The sequence below is a fragment of the Protobothrops mucrosquamatus genome, unplaced genomic scaffold (genome assembly GCF_001527695.2).
Source record: "Protobothrops mucrosquamatus isolate PMUCROS unplaced genomic scaffold, P.Mucros_1.0 scaffold2642, whole genome shotgun sequence".
Lineage (NCBI taxonomy): Eukaryota > Metazoa > Chordata > Lepidosauria > Squamata > Viperidae > Protobothrops > Protobothrops mucrosquamatus.
The window spans coordinates 60,001-81,118 of NW_015388694.1; the positions used below are offsets into that span (position 1 = coordinate 60,001).

Consider the following 21,118-nt stretch of genomic DNA (forward strand, 5'->3'; position numbering starts at 1 on the left):
AAGTCCAAACTGGAAAGCTCAACGCCAGCAGATGACATGGAGGTGGTAAAAGAGGAAGATCTGGAGAGCGTCCCAAAAGCCATTGCTGGACCTGCGACTGAGACAATGGCCCAGCCAAGTTTGGAAAGAACTTACATTCCTTTATCCCAAGTGCAAAACAACTCGGAATCTTCTCTGTCCACGGAGAATTCAGCCTATCCCACATTCTACACTGCTGGGGTCATCACAACAGTCACTGTTTCTGGCAAAGATCCCCGAACGGCTGTGAGCACCTCTGCAGCTTCTGGTTCTGCTGGGATTTCCCCATTGCATCCCACTTCCATTCTTGACAAAGGTTCTGTAGCAGAGAGCAAGCCAGAAATATTAAGGCCTGTTTTATCAGCTCCAAAGTCCATTTTAACAAAACCGTCTTCATCGGACCCAAGATACTTGGCAGGTCCATCATCTTTAAATGTCAGGTATGCTATATCCTGGAATTAGGGGACGATTGTAGCCTATAACACAAAGTGTTGGTGCATGACTATCTATCTATCTATCTATCTATCTATCTATCTATCTATCTATCTATCTATCTATCTATCTATCTATCTATCTATCTATCTATCTATCTATCCCGTCCGTCTATCTATCTATCTATCTATCTATCTATCTATCTATCTATCTATCTATCTATCCCGTCCGTCTATCTCTATCTATCTATCTATCTATCTATCTATCTATCTATCTATCTATCTATCTATCTATCTATCTATCTATCTATCTATCTATCTATGCCATCCATCCATCCATCCATCCATCTATCTATCTATCTATCCCATCCATCCATCCATCCATCCATCCATCCATCCATCCATCCAAAATAATTAAAGGACTGTGGATCAAGCAAATCATAAGTGCTGCCCCAGCCCAAAAGATCATGGCGTCCATCTCCCGTCATATCAAAACACTTTCTTTGATAGAAAAGCAGTCTATTTATGTTATGTGAACCAGCAAAATTGTGGAAAGCGAGATTGAGTGCTGAGTAATTGTTTTGCAACTGAATTCTGATGCATTGATTGAGTTAGCTTAAAGCAGCGTTTCTTAACCGTGGCAACTTGAAAAGGTGCAGACTTCCAGAATTCCCCAGCCCAGTGCAAGGCTGGCTGGGGAATTCCGGGAGTCGAAATTCATACTTCTTTTAGACCAGCCAAGGTTGAAAAGCATCAGCTTAAAAATATATGGCTGCGTTACGAGAGAAATATTGAAAATGTTTGGAATGGAGAAGCTGTTACGGGGAAACATTTTGGGACTTTTTTTTTCTTTTTTTCGGTTTTGCAGTATGTCAGAGAGTTGGTCCCCCCCAGAAGGAGATACGTCCCTGTTTCTTTCTCGTCTGAATACCATTTGGAAAGGCTTTATCAACATGCAAGGCGTGGCTAAATTTGTCACCAAAGCTTATCCAGTCTCCGGGTGCTTTGATTATCTCAGTGAGGTAGGATTTTGAAACTTTTACTGCTTTTTGTCTGGATGCTTCTGGAAACTAATTGTGTTTTATTACAGGTAAAAATGTCCTCCACTTAACAGCTTTAATTGAGGTTGGACTTATGCTCCTAAGTTCGTGCCAGTCATTGTGGGTTGTCACGTGACTGACATGATTTTATGACACCTTGTGTAGCAGTTGTTAAGTGAATCACCATGGCAAATTAGGTTAAGCAAACACAGTGGTCATCAAGCTATTCCACTGTCTGAAATGGGTGAGGGTTTTTTTTGCTGGAAATCTGAAGTAAAAGTCGGTTATCAGCAAAAAAAACCAACCCATTGTAAATCATGGTCATGTGACTGTAGGATGCTGCCAATGACTATAGATGTAGGCCATTTGCTGAGCCCCCAAAATGCAGTCCCTTGACCAGGTGGGCGGCTGTGGGAACTTTTGGAGTCCGTCATAAATTGAGGACTGCTTCTAATTCCCTTTTAAGAAATAAAAATACCGTATGTAGCACCTTTATTATACTACGTTATGTATAGATTAGTCTGAGAGCTGAAGAAATCAATTGTTTTAAAATTATTTAAATGATTTCAGTCTAGGTAGGAATAACAGACTGTTATTCAGGCCTGGATGGTAAACTTAATACTGAAGGAAAAGTATAGTTACATATTTACAAAGGAGTTTTAATGTTTCTACTTAGATGCAAGTAAGTTTCTTCTAGAACAAGACAACTTTGCACCAACAGCCAATCCAGAAACGAGAGGTTCAGTTTCCAATATTTGATTCTTGGGGGAAGCTCCATATTTTGCACCTATTGTGACTGAAGCCCTGAATTTACTTACTTGACCCACTTGCATATTGCTTTCTGGGTTCCAGATGGGCTATAGCGATTCGCAAACTGGATTTCTAAAAAAAGTCATAATAAGAAAATAACATAAAACTGCAATAATTAAAAGCATTCATAAAATGTAAAAGGAGCAGAGGAAAAATGATGCTGAACTTTATCTCAGGGAACACCTGGTGGAAGATAGGAGTTTTAAGTGAATCATAGTTGGTGGAGAGGGAGAGAGGAAACAGTCGTGCTGAAAATGCTGTTAAATTTGGTTCTTGCAGGTGGCAATTCATCATTTATAACACATGTAGCAGCCTTTCTCCGATTCTTAAGGATTTCCAAGATTGAAATAAATTTAGGAAGTATACATGCACACACACACATGCATATATACCTTTATTCTATGGCCAGAATTCCTCCCAACGCTCCCAAATATATTTTTCTCACTAAAGCAAACAAAAAACTCCAAATGATTGTTCTGAAAGATAAAACTAAGCATGAAGCATGTAATGGTAATAGTGAATTACTGAGAAGCTGCATTGCCTATAGTAGGGGTATCCAGCCTTGGCAGCTTCAAGACTTGTGGACTTCAACTCCCAGAATTCCCCAGCCAGCCATAGTGATCTATAACGTCAACTCCCAAAATTAACAGGGAGCGTCTTCCCAGTCCTAGTTTAACATCACCACATCATGCTGGCATTTTCCCTGGTCATCTGTTCAGTAGATATGCCAGTGGTGGCGAACCTATGGCACAAGTGCCAGAGGCAGCACTCAGAGCCCTCTCTGTGGGCACGCGCGCAGTCGCCCCAGTCCTAGGCTGGGTTTTATAAAACCTTTTCGCTTTAGGCCTCCATCACCATGTGCAAAAAAAAAAAAGGTTCAATCAGTCAATTTCAACTTCTCGTGGGGAAAAAAAAGATCTTGCAAAGTTGGAATTGATTGATTGAACTTTTTAGTCCCACCTAGTCTGCCGTTACCACCGCAGCCACGCCCACTCAATGGGCCAGACCCAGCCAATGGGCCACACCCACCTGGCACTTGACGATGCATAAGTGGGTTTTGGGTTGCAGTTTGGGCACTCAGTCTCTAAAAGGTTCGCCATCACTGAGATATGCTCTATATTTTTAACCTAGCAAAAAATTAAAAGCAAATTTAATAACTTGGTAACTTTAGTCACTTTGTATTGCGTAAGCTAGCAATATGATAGCCTAACTTAAGGATTCCAGATTTTTTTTTTTCCCAATACCATGCCAAGGTAATAATTGTAGACATAAAAACTGCCTATTTATGTAGACAAAGCTAGATTATGCATTTTGACTCTTATGAAAAGAAAGCAGTGTCAGAGTTTTTTTTTTCTGTTAATGTCCTAGGTCGGAGCGCTTGGCCTTCTGGATGTTACCTAACAGCTGTCACCTCTCGTTATTCTTGTTGAGAGTGTTGGATGTTGCATATTAGCAACATCTTGAAGTCCTTAAGTTCTTTGGAGAGAATAATAGCCCTGATTATAAAAATAAGAATACGACTCTCATAATATTTGTAGCTCAGGTTGAAATGTGGTGTCCTTGGTACTCTTTGAACTTGGTTCTTTCTTGCAGACGTTTCATTACCCAACTAGGTAATGTTATCAGTGATAATAACACCTCTGCAAGAAAACAATCAAGCTCAGAGAGGCCCCACAATATGACTTCCTTTATAGACTTGCTGTTACAATATGGACAAAAAAACATTCCCTCCAATTATGGCTTCTTTTCATGTTTTCTCTTTAGGATTTACCAGACACAATTCATATTGGAGGGAGGATCTCACCCAAAACAGTGTGGGATTATATTGGCAAACTTAAATCCTCTGTATCAAAGGTAATCAAGTTTGGCAGTACTGTAATTCATTTGAAATGATGACGAGGCTGATGACATAATAACAATTGGGGCCAAATACATCTTCATAGGGATTCTGTTGCCCAAGGCTGGAGTTAAGTTCAGTCTGAATTTCTGGCACAAGCAATTGCTAATCTGTTCCACTCTAAATATTTTGAATAGCAGGAACTTCTAAAAGAATTGTGCCATGCAGCTGTCAGTCATATTTTCTAAAGTAAGCTTTATTGGTGAGCCTTGCAAATAAGTATTATATGTATTGTGGGTATTTTTAAAAGATAATCAACAGATTATTAGTGCTTTTATCTTCTATTTAAAATTAGCTATCCGAATAAGAATTTTTGCTGGGCTTTTATTTAAATATACCACCGAATATTAACTTAAAAAAAACATTTCATATCAGAATGAAGTAAAAATTGAATTACTAATAATTTTTTACTACCTTGAGTTTAACAAATCGGTGGGGACTTTTTTTTTTGTAGAAAACTTTTTTAAAAATTTACACCGAAATGGTATAGGGTTTCCTGCCTGAGCAGGGGGTTGGACTAGATGACCTCCAAGGTACCTTCCAACTTTATTATTATTATTATTATTATTATTATTATTATTATTATTATTATTATTATTATTATTATTATTATTATTATTAAGTTTTGCCACTAATATTCTGGATGAATTCTTTCTAATCTACGTGGTCCCTTGCTATAGGTTGCTTTTACTTGCTCTTTTTTTTTCAAGAGTCAGTATTTTTCCTTTATATTTTTATATCCCAGGAATTGTGTTTAATCCGTTTCCATCCAGCAACAGAAGAGGAGGAAGCTGCCTACATCTCTCTCTACTCCTACTTTAGCAGCCGGTGCCGCTTTGGAGTTGTAGCTAATAACAACAGGCATGTCAAGGACCTGTATTTGATCCCCCTCAGGGCTAAGGATCCCATTCCATCCAAACTTTTGCCTTTTGAGGGACCAGGTAAGCAATAAATTATAGGAAACACGACATACCTTCAGTTCCCAACTTAACAACTACCAGTATTAATCAGATAGGACACGCCGCGTTCATTTATTTAGCACATTCACCCGTCTCAAAAATATAACTCTAGATGGCGTACAAACATAACAACAGTTAAAGCTACATAGCAACATATATTTTTTTCTTAGTACAAAGTGTGTGTGTCTACAATTTGTTTTCCCAAAGTACAAGATTTTTCTTTCTCTTTAAAACAGTTGTAGACATATTAGCCACGTTTTACAACACTGATACACAACATAACATGCTTCAGCTTTGAGTGGAATCTTCCTAGCAGTTTATACAATGAAATTCAGGTTGAACGGTAGAATCTGCTTATCCATTTTTGAATGGCGTTTTATATAAACAGGTATGTTCTGAGTAGGCTTGATCTCTCACGTCCCAAATCTTACCAGATCTCTAGATTTGGGTACAAAAGTTTCCAAGTGAAGTAAAGGAAGAGGAAGCTCCAAAGTGCCTAATTTGCCCTGTGACATCCCCTCAGTCCAGTCTTTGATACATGGATGGAATATTCTAATAAAAATATTAGAATCACAGCTCATTCCTTAGTTTTGAACATAGGTCTTAGGGCTTAATAATAGACTTTATTGAACAAGTATTGAATGTTATCAAGTATCCTGGAGAAAAATCTTAGGTGGTCGCTAACAGTCAACACTACCTTGACGGCACATCACCATCATCATTGCCCATTCTTATGTACTTACAGAAATTAAAAGTTAAATATCTATAGTTCCACATTTCTGATCTCTGAGAGATCATACAGATGTTCTGCCCATCCTGAAGAGAGAATGCCTGTATGCTACATGTATAAAGCAAAATAACTAAATATTTAGTAGGGTAAACGGCTTGCTCTGAAATTCTCTGGATCGAGAAATGCTGGCAGACAAGAAATGTTCTCATTTTACCAAAGTCACTGTTCTTACTTTGGATCTTTGAACCCCTTTCTGCAGTCTTTTTTTTAATCACTGAAAATTTCTATATAATCATAGTCCAGTGCTAAATTGGCCAACCCAAATAGCGCATGTGAATTTTTAGCATAAATTAATAATCTTTCTACCAACTGTCAATTTATAATTTTGGCAAGGAGGTTTTTCTTCCAGCAGCTACTGGATAAATGAAAGAAAGTGAGAGGGACATATTGGTTCCATGAATCACTGGCAGGGAGCAGTCCAATTGCAGCTTTCAATATTAAAATTCTGCCCCCCTGGTTCTGGTACAATACTCAGTTTAAGACCCCTTGGGGAAATCTTGAAGCTGGCAAGAAATGGAAATACTCCTTAAACATGGCAAAGTGCTCTGTGTTCTTGTGGAAAGATCCATAGCCACGGACAAATTATCAGCATCTTGATGAATTCTGGATATTCTTCTGAAGAATGCATGCATCCTTGGAAAACTAATTCCTAAGAACCATTCTAAATCGAATAAATAACTTGGTGCCCAAAACAATCGGGTCTAAAAATACAGCCTGTGCAACAGATTGCCTTGTTATAAATATTTCACTTAAATTCCGGCGAAAAGGAAGCTGTGATGCATTCTCTAATGGGTCTTTGGCAACTTGAAAGTCAGGAAAGGCAGGTCAGACATCACCATAATTATCCTTGCTCCGGAAAATATACATAAGAACTCTTGGGCATAACAACTTGGAAGAGCTGTGGAGTAATGATTCCATATCCAATGAGCAGAATGATCCAACAGGGAGAGAATTTTACTTAGCACCAATCATTGGATCTGTCCCACAGGAGCAGATCCCAGCATTGGGATGGTTACAACATTTACTCAGGTGCATTGTGCAAGTGTGAACGTTTCTCGGGTTTATTATGTTTTTGCCTTAGGTCAGTGATGGCGAACCTTTTAGAGACCGAGTGCCCAAACTACAACCCCAAACCCACTTATTTATTGCAAAGTGCCAGGGCCTCATCAGCATTGTGGTGCCCTCGGGGGGGGAGGCGCCTCTGAGTGCCACCTCTGACCCGCAAAAACCAGGGTTGCAAAAATGGGCTACCGTGCTGCAAGCCACAAAAACGGCCGCCGCCGCATCGCGGGATGCAGATACAAGACGCTGCACCATGTAAGAACGGGCCAGGGCTAGTGAGTATCACGCAGACACTAGCCCTGCCCCATTTGCAGCAGGTGCTTGCTCGCGGCCCCATGCACGCATGTAAAATGCTTCCCCCTCCCTTTTCTTCCAGTCCACCAATCGACAATGGTTGGTGACCTCTGCTCTACCACCTCTACTCGAGCTTGCTAATCGGCCGTTTTGCCTCCTTTGTGCTGGGCGGGGCTCCTGCTCTGGGTGGCGGCCTGATGGACCTGCTGCTGGCAGTGGTGGTGTGCATGCCAACAGAAAGGGCTCTGAGTGCCGCCTCTGGCATGCATGCCATAGGTTCGCCACCACTGCCTTAGGTAGTCAAACATTACATTTGTTTTGCACATATAAAATCACTTTGTTCTCTGCACAGTTTTTTTTAATGCTGATTGATTGCTTTGCCATCCTAGAATATCCAAAATTTTATGGATTGTTCAACCAGTACACATTTCAATGTACTTCTGAGGATGAAATGATGGTACTCTTTAAAATAAATTCTCAACTCTTATGCAAGTATATTGGCAATCACAATATCACATTTGTAGCTGTCAGTCTAGTTAAGACATGGGAATTTTAATACAGGCCGGGACAGGAAATTCTCAAAACACACTTTCTCAAAAGGAAACACTGAACAGTATTTGTGTACTTTTGATGAAGACTATGATTAGCTAGAGTATTTTCACCGGGTGAATTCTCTTAGTTCTTTGTCGTATGGATGAATGTGTAGAAAGATGTAAAATCATAAATGTTCCCCAGCCCCAAAGATGAAATACTGCTTTCATTATATAATCTCAATAAAAGTGTTTTATACAAAGTGGTAATTGTCTCTTTCAATTGAATGTTTTGTATGATAAATCTTTTTGAAATAAAGCATCAGTTGTACATAGCTAGCAATATGTAGTAGGATTATTTTACATTCGAGTGATATTCTACATCAGTCGTCTCCATTTTAGAGTTCAAACTGTTATTTTACTTGAATTCCAGAGTACTATTAAAAAAAAAAAAAGCTAGAATCCAAACTCAAGCAATAATTATCTCTTGCTCTAATATACCCACGGCGGAAACTACAAAATGTTAAAGGCATAATTTTAAGTAGGCCTATCGTGTTCAATACGACGGTTGCAGCGTCCCGGAATTGTGTGATCACCATTTGCGACCTTCCCAGCCAGCTTCCAACAAGCAAAGACAATGGGGGAATTTGAATTGGCTTAGCAACCGCATGTTTCACTCATCCACTGCTTTGATTAGCTTAACACTCATGGCAAAAAAAGGTCATAAAATCAGGCACGACTCACTTAACAACCGAATTGTTTAGCAATGGAAATTCTGGTCCTGATTGCGGTCGTAAGTTAAGGACTACCTGTCTCAGCAGGGCAGGGGAAGTAAAATAACTAATCTATGTGAGTTAGCCACCACTGCTTCAAAGAGTGCTCTTGCAAGGCTTTTGCTTGCTAAAACTATCACTTTTAGTATTTAAATTACAAAGGATGTACAACAGAATGGTGGTGCACTTGCTCTATCACAGGCTATCACTGCCTTCAAACAATAGCAATCTTTATCATTGTCTAGAAACTTAGTGCGGTTTCATATCAACCAATGAATTATCAGATTCCTACAAAAAAAATCCACCAATACACTTTTCAAGAGTAGCATCTTCACAGCAATAAAATTTAGGATTAGTTTAAGAAGGAAAACTTTCAGGTGACACAGTGGCATCAGCAATGTCTGAAGTTCTGACCCGTATCAGCATGATACAATGGAGTTCTATTTCATGCTAATGAAAGCTTTTCTATAGCTGGGGATTTTTCCTTTTAGGCTAATAATTTCCCTCCAAAATATGAAATATATTGCTTGTATGCCAGTTCAAACTTGTGTGGCAGTCAGCAGCCATCTTGGGGGATCATGCAAACCCAAAGTTGATGTTGGAGTGAATACCAGCTAGGAATAAAGGATAACACTGGGGTTGAGGAAGGGGCAGAGGCGAAAGGAGAAGTCCTTCAGGAGTTTCCATTTGACCAGTACTAAATGAGGATCATCTCTTGGAAAGCTTGCAGAAGTGATAAATCTAGACGTCAACAGTATAGCTTCTCTGTCTTCTCACCTGAACAGGAAACATATAGTATAATCCAACTTCTTTTCACAAGCATCAGGAATTTGCTGGCAAAATTCATCATTCATAATTCCATCAATGAGAGCAAGCTGATCTGGTCCAGAGGCAGAAAACCAGGCCCAAATCATGATACTGCCATCAACATGTTTCCCAGTTGAGATAAGGTTCTTCTCCTGGAATGCATTGTTTGTCTCTGGAAAACACATCATGCTTATCATTCAAGTCAAAAAGTTCTAATTTGGTCACGTCCATCCACAGAGTATTCTTCCAATATAGTACCCTTCCAGTTCATCCGTGTGATCCTTCACAACCTGTAGACAGCAGCTGAGTACTTTTGGAGTATAGCGGCTTTCTACATGCAACCCTGTCAGGCTCACCACCACGATGGCCTCAAGAACATTGACATTCTCCAGTGCAAGATGTTTGGTCAGATGTTACCCTGGGCTTCTCCTGCTGGAGTATCACATGCCTTGCTCTTTCTTTGATTATGGTTGGTTGATCACTCCTGGGAGACTAACAGTGGTGTTAAATTGCCTCCTTTTGTACATGATCTGCCCAACAATAGACTGGTGGATTCCAAATTCTTTGGAACCTCTCCTAGCCTGGTGAGCAACTGTTTTTTGGAAGTCCTGAGAAATTTTCTCAGTTCCAAGCATGACATATTTCCACATACCCACATTGCAAAGATCAGGCTTTGATAGTGAATTCCCAGAATTCTGTTCTTTAGATAAGGCAGGATCTTCCACACACACACCTGATGTATCATCCCATTGATTGAAACTCCTGACTCTTAATTTCACTTTGAAATGTACCAATCATCCTAGAGTCTCACATACTCTTGCCATGCAATGCTTTTGACCCATTTGCTTAATTGGGTTCTTTTCATCTAGTTTTAGCACGTATGGAGAATAGATCAGGTGTTAGGTCATATTAATGCAGAAATATTGAAAATTCAAAATAGTTCACAAACTTTTAAGGTAAATTTTATTAATCTGTGCTGCAAATTTCAGTTTTGCAAATGATGTGATGAAAAATATATAGATAGGATGTCCATGATATCCCATATATAGATAGGATATCCATGATTGATCTGCTTCAGTTTAGCTCAACTATAATATGTTCACTGTAATCAATGGTTGAAGAAATATGTTTCACAAGAAATATGTTCACTGTAATCAATGGTTGAATTTGGAAAGCTGAATCAAATAACCTCAAATGTAAAACATACTCTATTGTTATGACACAGGTAGCATGTTTAAAAGTGACCGCCACACTTATGGAATAAAACATAATGAATTGCTATATATATTTTTATAGCCATGATTTTCAACCATTTATGGTACTTTAAACTACAGACCATCATTTGGTTATCATTCTGTAACTGAATATGTGATTGTAGCAACAGTTCTATTACATATCTAATATTAATGGAGATAATACATCATTGCCATGGTGCATTTGTTAATATTTTAGCATGTTATATGGCATAACCTTCTTTCCTGATTCATTACATGTTTACTTTTTACTCATATCAGCATACTTCATAATCAATTATTTTAGCAGTAAACTTTTGCCTATATCTTAGAATAAATAAAATAGCAAATATACCTGTGATTTATAGTTAATAAAAGTACTCGCCAGGGTTAGTCGCTCTCCCTAACCTTAAAACATTAAATGATTTTTTTTAATGGCTCTTTAAATTCTAAAATTCTTGTTTCTTCTATTTCTCTTTAGGTCTTGAGTCAAACCGTCCAAATTTAATTCTTGGATTAGTGATTTGTCAAAAAACAAAGCGTCCCGCAGCTGTCTTGGAGTCAGAAAAGCCTGATGAGAAGAGGAGCCGAGTCCAGATTCAAGAAGAAACGGAAGTATTGGGATATTCTAAGGGCAGCACGCTTCCACCACAAGAAAAGAAATCTGCAAAATTTTCTTTGTATTCTGGAGAAACCACGATCAGTACAACTCCTCCTAGTTCTCCTCCACCTCCACCTCCAAATCCACCTCCAGAGCCATCGTCAACAGTGGCACCTTCTGTGTTGAAAATATTGTCATCAGTTAAAGCCGGAAGCTCAACCACCGTGGCACCCTCTAATGTTTCAGGGTCAGGAGCTACCACCACTCTTGTGTCTTCCACTGCTGCCCCAACCTCAAAATCATCCACGCCACTTGATCACATTTTGGAGACCCTTTTTGGGAAAAAGAAGCCTTTCGATCCCGCGGCCAAGGAATCGGAAGCTACTCTTCATACCTCGAAGCCTGAAGCACCAGCTGGGATGGACGAAGGACCGCCTGCTGCTCCTTTAATCGATCCCATTGTGCAACAGTTTGGACAGATGTCCAAAGACAAAGCTATCGAGGAGGAGGAAGATGATAGACCTTACGACCCCGAGGAAGAATACGCTCCGGAGAGAGCTTTTGAAATGCAGGCTGGCCAAAGCCGACTTGAGAAGGGCTGCGAAACATCGGAGCAAGAAGACGAAGCCTACGATCCAGAAGATGAAACCATCTTAGAAGAAGCCAAAGTCGCCGTGGAGGATTTGCCTAATAAGATGTATTTAGAGTCTAAAAACAACTCCGTAGCCACGTCTGCCCCCTTTGTGCCTGATGCAGCTGCTGCACCGTCCTTGGTAGAGCAACAGAAGATGCTCGAGGAATTAAATAAACAAATAGAAGAGCAGAAACGGCAACTCGAAGAACAAGAGGAAGCGCTCAGGCAACAAAGGGCAGCTGTTAGTGTATCCATGGCTCATTTTTCAGTCTCTGACGCTTTAATGTCACCGCCTCCCAAGTCATCCGTAGCGAAAACGGAGTTATTCCAACCCGAAAAACCAATTTCTGAAAAATCCGAAATGCCGCCTCCTTCCGTTCAGCCTCCACTCTTCGGCCAAGGAAATGATCCCAGGCAAAGCAGAGATCCCCGCCAAGCTAGGAGAATTCTAACGGAGTGTAACGAAAGTGCCGACTTTAATATAAAGCAACATGTGACACAGGGAGAACCCTCTGCCGGACAGGTTCCTCCGTCCGGCTATTCGGGTCCATTGCAAGCTGCATTTGACAAAGAGGAGAAATGTCCTAATGAAACGTGGATTGCAAGTGAAACAGGGTCTGCTGCTGCTGCTGCCTCGGAGCAAAATGTGCCTATCAGTTATGAAAACGTTCCACCAATTCACCCGGAAATTATAAATAAACCGGCTCCTGTTGAACCGCCTACCACCGCACCCATTCGTAAAGTATTGCTACCCACCCCTCCCACCCCATGTTTTATGCCCATTTTCTCAGGCCCTAATAACGCACAGACTATACCTTGGTCAAATGCCTCTCAGGACAATAGCGTTCCAGGGGTCGTGAGGGATTCTTTTTCAAGCTCAACATTTGCATCTCCGGAGAAGGTTCCTGGTCAGTTGAATTACGAAGGTGAAGTCAAACCTCAGCCCGGCCCCTTTTACGAACAGATGGGGACTCCTACGATTCAAAGTGAGGAAGTCAGAGGGGGTCCTCCTTTTCCTCCAGCCGGGCCAAAAGGTGGCCCTCCAGTATTGTGTGGTGGTTCTGATTTCCATGGGCAAAGGGGTCCGCCCCAACAATTTAATGAAGGGCATAGTGTTCCGCCAAATAATGACGGGCAAAGGGGCCCACCACCAAATAGGTTTCCCCCACCGAGAGCACCCATCCCTTCATTATTTTCTGCACAACACGGTCCACCTGTTTTTGTTGAAAATAGGGGTCCTCCTCCATCATTTCCTGGTGGGCCAAGGGAAAAAGCGCCCTCTCAGTTTGAAGATCACAGAGACTCTCAAGGGGAACAGAGAGAATTTTCAGACCCTCCGTATCGTGAGATGAGCGGTCCTCCTGGACAGTTTGAAGGATCTGAGCCTCCACCGTTTGTAGGAAATAGAGGGCCGCCCCCATTTCCTTTTGGGGGCCAAAGGAGGCCTCCACCTAGTCAATTTAAGAATCAAAGAGGGGGCCCATCAGCTCAGTTTGGAGGACCAAGAGGTCCATCGCCTAATCATTTTGGAGGTACAAGAGGTCCTCCTCCAAATCAATTTGAAGGGCAAAGAGGACCGGCACCAGGTCACATGCCAGGACCAAGGGGACTTCTGCCCTCGCCATTTGAAGAGAGGAGAGGAAGTCCACCGCCCAGATTTCCCAACCAGAGGGGCTCGGCCCCACACCAGTTTGGAGGACCAAGGGGGCAGGCACCTGCCTCATTTTCAGAACAGAATGACTCTGCCCCTAATAGACATAATTTTCCAGGACAGTCTCAGCAAGGCATGAAACCATCCCCCAGGCCTCTTTTGGATCTTCCAAGCCATCCGCCACAACACAGGAAAGACATGTGGGATGAATCTGGACCGTCTTCTCATCCTAATAGTTCAGGGCAGGGTTCTTCATCAGAAGCTCAGTGGCCAGCATCTGATTTTCGAGAGAATCGAAGTAATGACTACAGAGGCCAAGCGGCTTTTGACGGGAGGCAGAGGGAAAGATTTGAGGGAGGCAATAAGGAAAAAGCGTTAGATCAGCCAGAGAAACCAGACAATAGAGCAAACCGAGGCAATGATGATAGACGGAGGGATCGCGAGCATAATTGGGGTTGGGAAAGGGATCGGGGCAGAAACTGGAATAGGGGTAGGGAAAGAGATTGGGAGAGACACAAAGAGAAAGACTGGGATAAAAACAGAGACAGAAACTACAATAAAGACAGGGAAAGGGATTTGGACCGGGTCAAAGATTGGGAAAGGAACCGGGAAAGACCCAGGGCCAGAGAAGGGGATTCTTACCGAAGACGGAACCGGTCCAGAAGCAGAGACCGTGACTACGATAGATTCAGGGACAGGCCCCGCAGCCGGGAGAGAGAGAAAGAGAGGGACCGAGATAGGGACCGCGACAAAGATAGGGGAAGGGACCGCAAGGAGCGGAGCAAAAGTACAGAATGTGATAGAGACTCTAAGCCAGAATTCCAGACTGGCAGCCAAAAGCCATCACATCCAGAAGCTGCTCCTGCTAAGTAGACCCTTCAGCCAAGGAGTCCCTTAGAAGTAAAAGGGGGAAACGTGTAAGAATTGACTGTGTACTACTTGTATATGTTGTATATTTTGATAGAAAATACTTTGGTAAAAGCTTTCGTAAAAGACGAATTTTGAATTGTAAATGCGGTATATTAAAGTAGGAAGTGGGGAAAACCCGGACTTGATACATTTTGTTCATAAAAGTTTTCTTACAGAACACATAAGACACAGTCCTTCCCTGACTGGTCCCAACACCTGTGTACAGATAAGAAATCAGTAGGGCATAGAACCACTGCTCTTGCTTTTTGAGAATAAGGGTCTGAAGAAGTCCTGTTTACTCCCAGAGAAGGATCGTGGTTGGGACCGAACAGTTCTACGACGTGGCTTTGTTCTCCTTATGATCTTGAATTTCCATTTGCAGACACACAAAAAAAAATGGGAACTGTCTTCAAAAAGCATATTGCTTTTAAAGGTTTCAAAGTTGTGTTTTCCAGTTAACTTAATTGGTAATTTTATGAGAATTTAAGCAAGATTTTAGAAGCCATAACTTTACATCTCAAACACACGGTGTTTTAGGTTCCTACATTACAGCAAAAATAACAAATTTTTTGTTCTCAGTTAAATCTAGTCATAGATGGCTTTTGTGTACTTAACCAATGATGGCGGAAGAGCAGTGTTGCTACTTATTTGTAATTTGCAGAGTATTTGAATAAGAAATGTTAAATTTCTAAACTCATTTTACACGAGGGCATTTTGAATGTAATTTCAACTGATTTATGAGCCCAGACAAGAAGTATATATGTCTAGATGGATCACTACCTTTCTTACCAATAAACTCTTAAAATTCTGTATTTTTATGAAAGGTGTAATGAAAATTAATGCCCTCTGTACTCAATACAACTAAGCTTTAAAAAAACATGTATTGTTTTTTTTAACCTAAATTGACTGAACAAAGTGGGGAGGAAGGAGAGTTATCAAGGTTAATACATCAAGCTCTGAGTTGAAGCAGTTTGACTTTCCTTATGGTTATTGGTCAAAAAGATTCATGAACTAAAGATAGTTTAGTTGAGCCAAGATTAAGAACATTTAAATTCTAACTTAAGTAGGAGAGATTTCAGGATGCTGGTAATTGTCCCATTGACACCAACAGCACTGAAATTCTTAATTTTGATAGGAATATGTCCTGAATTCATGGCTACTGCGATAAAATTGGAAGTAAATATTTCTGTAAAGATTGGAGAAATAAAGCCGTTACTAACAATTCTGTTCTTTAAAAGGGAAGGCTTTTTACTATGAAAAACAGTATTCTATTACTTTTTCTGTATTCTTTAAGTTCATAATATAATTCTAAACAGTACATAGAAAAACATTACCAGTTGGATTTATACATTTACAGATGAACAGTTACTTTGATATTTTTGTAAGCATTTGCAAATGTAAAATTAAATTCGTAACATCTGCATTTTGAAACCTACAATAAAAATAGTACTACCCCATTAAATAAATCACTACATAGTTATACTTTATATTGCTACATCTTAGTCTTTAAACATCATGGACATGCTGATATTAAAAAAAATGCCATTTACAAAATATTTTGCAAAACATTAAAAGAGGTGGTATAGAATGCAAATACCTATGATGTAATTTTTTATTCAAAAAGTTTCTAACTTAAAAACCATACATGTAAGTATACTAAATCAAGTGTTGTTTAGGTTGACTTGACAGAAGTTTCTGTAAATTGTATTTTATATTTCAGAATATATCATTGTACATTAAATGTGGGACTTCATAGATTTTTGTTACTGTAAGTGAAATAAACATTACAGAAAGTCTTGGCATGAATAGTTTTATAGGTTTTGATTAGAACATTAATCAAGTAATGTGGCAGTATGATCTGGGAAACATGGCCAGATCTTGCAAAAACAAAAGATACTTCACTCACATTTTTAAAAAATACTATATTTTTATTGTTGTTTTCAATTAAGAAATTCTATGTGAGGCTCCATTATATATCTGCATCTTTTCAGTGTTAACGTAGCTTAACAATCATCCGATCACAACATCATGGATCGTTTTCAATTTTTGAAAGGGATGAACATATATGAAAGGTACTGCCAGTACCCAGGACTGACTTGGTGATTCATATAGCTAAACATGCAAACCCATTTTCAAGTCTGAGAAATAGATTGCTCCTTCATCTGGGCCAGCAACTAAACCAAACCTTCAGGAATACTTCTGATTGTCTCCATTTATTTATGAGGCATAAAGAATATGTTTGGTTTGTATGAAAGAAGAGATAGAATAGCTTGTCAGGACAAGATAGAATTGCTTCACCAAGTATACAGAATTGTTTTTCCCTGCTAGTGCAGTTGGTTTGGTTTTGTTTTTTTCTTCAGATCAACCACATATTTTTTTTTTAAATAAATTTTTATTAATTTTTCATTAAAGAACAAAAACATAAATCTTTTATCACAATATCAACCATAAAAACAAAAATCAACACCAATCAATACATTCACGGAAGTGTCCGGTGTCCCCCTTCCGCACCACCCTCTCACTTACTTACACCTTCCTCCTCACTATCCTACCACCACTCCTCCTTCCTCCCTCTTCCCTACCTCCCTTTCCCCCTCAACCATCCCGTCCGTGCAGTTGGGGTACCACCGGGCACTTCCTTAAAAAAATCATACATATATATACATATAAATCTATAACACGAACCTACCCCTTTCCCCCCTCCCCCCCCCCTGGACTTCCCGAAGCTAATCTAGGAAATAAATACACAATCATCCAATAGTAATCAAAAACTACTCATTATTACTACACACTAGTACAAAATTACTGTGACTCTAAAATAACAGTAAATTACAACAAAGAGTTGTTTTTTTTAAGTTGTATCAATATATAATATACCTAATTTTGTTCTAAATTTCAGATCAACCACATATTGATCCATCAGTTGCAGCGAGAATTGGCTGACCAGCTTGTCACCCGAAACTGGCATTGTGGGCTGAGAGTGACTAGCCTAAGTCATCCAGCTAACATTTGTGCCTAAGGCAGGACTAGACCTCATAGTCTCCTGGTTTCTAGCTTGCGGCCTTAATCACTAGATCAAACTCTATTGAAATTCAACAGCTTGAACTATTTGCTATAACTATTTACTTCATTCTTGAGTGGGTGTCCTGATTTTCTGTTACTATGTATTATTTTCTTTGCACCTTTTAGAGTTCATCAATTGGAGGGGAAAGGCAGGCAGGGAAGGAAGGAAAGAAGGAAGGAAGGAGTAGACACTAATTCCAAGTCAATGTTATTTCTTCCAGTATGGGGAGATAAGAAGATATTGCATGTAGCCTGTCTGATATGCCTAGGAAAATCTGCAGGGTGTGGTGAAAAAAAAAATCAAGATTGCACTCTTTGATGTGTCTTGCATGGGTGATACCCATAAAAAACAAGCAAAGCTTCAATTACATCATTATAGCCAGTGTTTTTTTTCTAAAAAAAAAAAAAAAAGTGCCGGAACTCACACGTCATACAACCAGCCTTGCCAACCCTACAAGGTTCCATCCCAAAAAAAGTGCCGGAACTCCGTTCTGGGCGTTCTATGAGAAAAAAAGCCCTGATTATAGCCGCCCACCCTCTTGGCCCCCTTTTTTCATTATATCCTGTGCCAGACATCCCTGGAGGTGCCTATGGTCATTGGTTGTCCACTGAGGCAACAGAAGGCTTGATTGCAGAGGACTGCCCCGAAAGCAATCTTAATAGTTTTGCATTTATATGAGGTTCTGCGTTCTGCAAGTCTGGTAGATCTGAATATTAATGGTGGACAGGTTGAATCCTTTGTTTTATCATAGTCTTGCCAGTTAATTCAAAGGAGGAAGAAGAATGGACATGGTGGGGAAAGGCATATCACTTTTCAAAATCGGGATGAACCTCAAAATTTGATCCTTATATACTGTTTAGAGTTGGGCAATTGGAGGGACGAAGGAAGGAAGGAAATAAATTATATTCACATAGCTATTACAGCAGCTTAAAAGGAGAATTTCAGCATACATTCCACAATGATGAAAAGATATGCATGCCACCAAGAGACATTAAAAGAAGATCCTAAACAACTGATATATCTAGCAAAGAAAAAGAATACATGGAAGGTTCTCAAAATTGGGGTAGGTAATTCTGCATCACCTACAGGTCTAAAATTTGACTGAGAACCAGGCCCCTGCTGGCTGCCTCTCTGCAGAGGTTAGTTAATCGGCTTGAGGGGAAAAAAGCATCACCAGACTCCTTTTTAAAATTACTGATATTAGTACAACGTGAACAAATGAATGTATACACGGATCTGCATACTTCATTTTGAGATTTTATTTTGGTCTGGTCAGTCTTACAGCCTCCTTTTTCAGACTAGAAACACTGAAAAGTTGAGATGTGTATTTCATGGGGTGGGATGTCAAGACAGGATAAAATAACCCATTAAGCAGTAACCGTATTTTTTGAAATGACATTTTGGAATACGTGCTCTGTTTTCTTCAGTGAATGGATGGAAGTGAACATCTTTGCCCTTAAACAAAGAAGACATGCCAAAACAATTTTCACAATTAAAATCTGCCATAAAAGATAACTGTGGGCTTGGCTGAAGCTTTCCAGGCCATATGCTGAATGGAATGTTGATCCATCTCTGTTTTGATTCTTCGCATGCTTGGAACTGTAAAGGGTACACAACCAATCAATCCTCAGAAGATACAATTAATAACAAGAGTTGGAATGGATATTGGAAGTCTTTTAATCCAATTGCCTGCTCAAGCAGGAGACCTTATACTATTTCAAGCAAATGGCTGTCCAGTCTCTTCTTAAAAGCCTCCAGAGATGGAGCACCTACAACTTCTAGAGGCAAGCAGTTGCACTCAACAGTTTGTGGAATTATTCACGATCATTTCTCAGCATTATCACAGGAGTAATGCTTTTCTGTAAAGATATTTCTCCTTCGCCGGCCCTTACTAGCAAACTCAAGAATCCGAATATTGGTTTGACATTCCAGAGCTGCAAAATGAACCAATAAGACAGCATTCTTGTTGATCTGTGAGTAAAAAAAAAAAAAAAAGCAGATGGTAAATTTCTTCTTAAAATAGTAATCTGAGTTCAGGTGGTATAGTAAGGATTTTAGTATCTGAAAAAAATCTCATCCATATGGATAGAAGGCCACCAGGACGAGCCACAAGACGAACAGCTGGGTCTAAGTGGGAATTAGGCCCTTTTCCTGCTGAGGGAAGTTAGCCCAGAGAAGAAAATATTAAAAGGGCAGGAAAATATATTTTTCACCAAAAGGATTTTTAAAAGCATTTTTTGAAAAGCAGAAACCAAACCTGGCCCCAAATTTCTTTGCCCCAAACAGTAGCTAGCCCTATACAAATGCAGATGTAAAACCATCAGGAAAGTTGGAGCCAGAAAGCTCAAGAAGACGAACTCTTAAGAGTCATTAGCCCTAATGTAGTAAATTGAACAATTATTAGAATAATGATTTGTCTGCATAACTGCAATAATGATGTGTCTGCATAATTTGCTAGAACAATGATGTAATGCATAATCACTGGGAAAATTCACTGGGAAAGTTCTATGTCAGTAATATGTGGCAACCAAATGCACTTTGCACATGGATACTTTGTATGTAGCAAAACCTTCCATTGTATGCCTGTGAGAAACGCTCCTAATGTATCACAGTGTATTATCATGTGTAGTCCCTTTGTTCCTGAAAGGAGGGTAGTATAAAAACTGAAGTCTAATCCCGCCCTCCTTGTTCAGAATTGCCTATCTCTAATATGCCTCTGAACCTTGCGCAATAAACTTCTCTGCTAAACCCCTCTGGAATTCGTAAGAGTTCTTTCGTTTTCCACAAGAGCCCCATCCCCAGGGAAGCAGGAGATGACTTTTGGGACATAATAGGACTAACCATTACCATCAAGTAATACCAGAGAAGCACACCTGGGCTCAGGTCAGAATACGTGACACAGGAAATATCCTCAAAGTTCATGCCACAGGAACAGGAAAACTTCCAAACAAAAAACTAGAGGGGGTATAAAAAGCTACTGCCCATGTGCTCACTCTTTCTTCTCTCCTCTGCTCTTTCCTGAAGAACCATCTTTCTGCTTCTGCAATAAACTGTAACCATCTTCCCAAAGCAGTCGCCATGTTGCTTATTTATTCCCGGCTTGGATGAACCAGGACGAAGACTTTACTTCTGACGCTGCCTTTCAACACTGCTCTTCTTCCAGAAAAGCCTCCATGCACAGTGTTTCTCAACCTTGACCATTTTAAGGCATGTGGACTTCAACTCCCAGAATTCCACAGCCAGCATTGCTGGCTGTGGAATTCTGGGAGTTGAAGTCCACCTGCCTTAAAATGGTCAAGGTTGAGAAACACTGCTCCATGGGGGGAAGCCGAGGAAAGCCCTCCAATGCTGGACAAGATAGCTTCTTACGGCCGCGGGGGGGAAGCCCACCACGACGACAGATAAGAAACCGAAGCTGTCCGCTGAGGGGAGCAAACAGAGGCCGGCGAGAACGAAACGACAATAATCCCGCAAGCGACCCTTTACTCCACTCAGGCAGCCGAGATAGAGGACGGGGCGGAGCTTAGCCAAAAAAAAAAAAAAAGGCCGTCGGGCGCATGCGCACGCCCCTCCTCGCTTCCGGCGTCTCTGGCGCCGCTGCGGTTTTGTCCGTTAG

At 40.3% G+C, this 21,118-nt stretch overlaps 1 protein-coding gene across 1 annotated transcript in view; it reads left to right on the forward strand.

Moving 5' to 3' along the window:
• DIDO1 (death inducer-obliterator 1) overlaps positions 1-5,148 on the forward strand; it is a 44,889-nt gene extending 39,741 nt beyond the window's left edge. Inside the window, exons 15-18 of the mRNA XM_029285978.1 lie at positions 1-458; positions 1,318-1,471; positions 4,064-4,153; positions 4,942-5,148. The exon at positions 1-458 is cut by the window's left edge and continues 86 nt beyond it. Of these exons, the coding sequence (XP_029141811.1) occupies positions 1-458; positions 1,318-1,471; positions 4,064-4,153; positions 4,942-5,148 (909 nt within the window). The remainder of the gene's footprint in view (positions 459-1,317; positions 1,472-4,063; positions 4,154-4,941) is intronic.
• Positions 5,149-21,118: the final 15,970 nt, after the last annotated feature.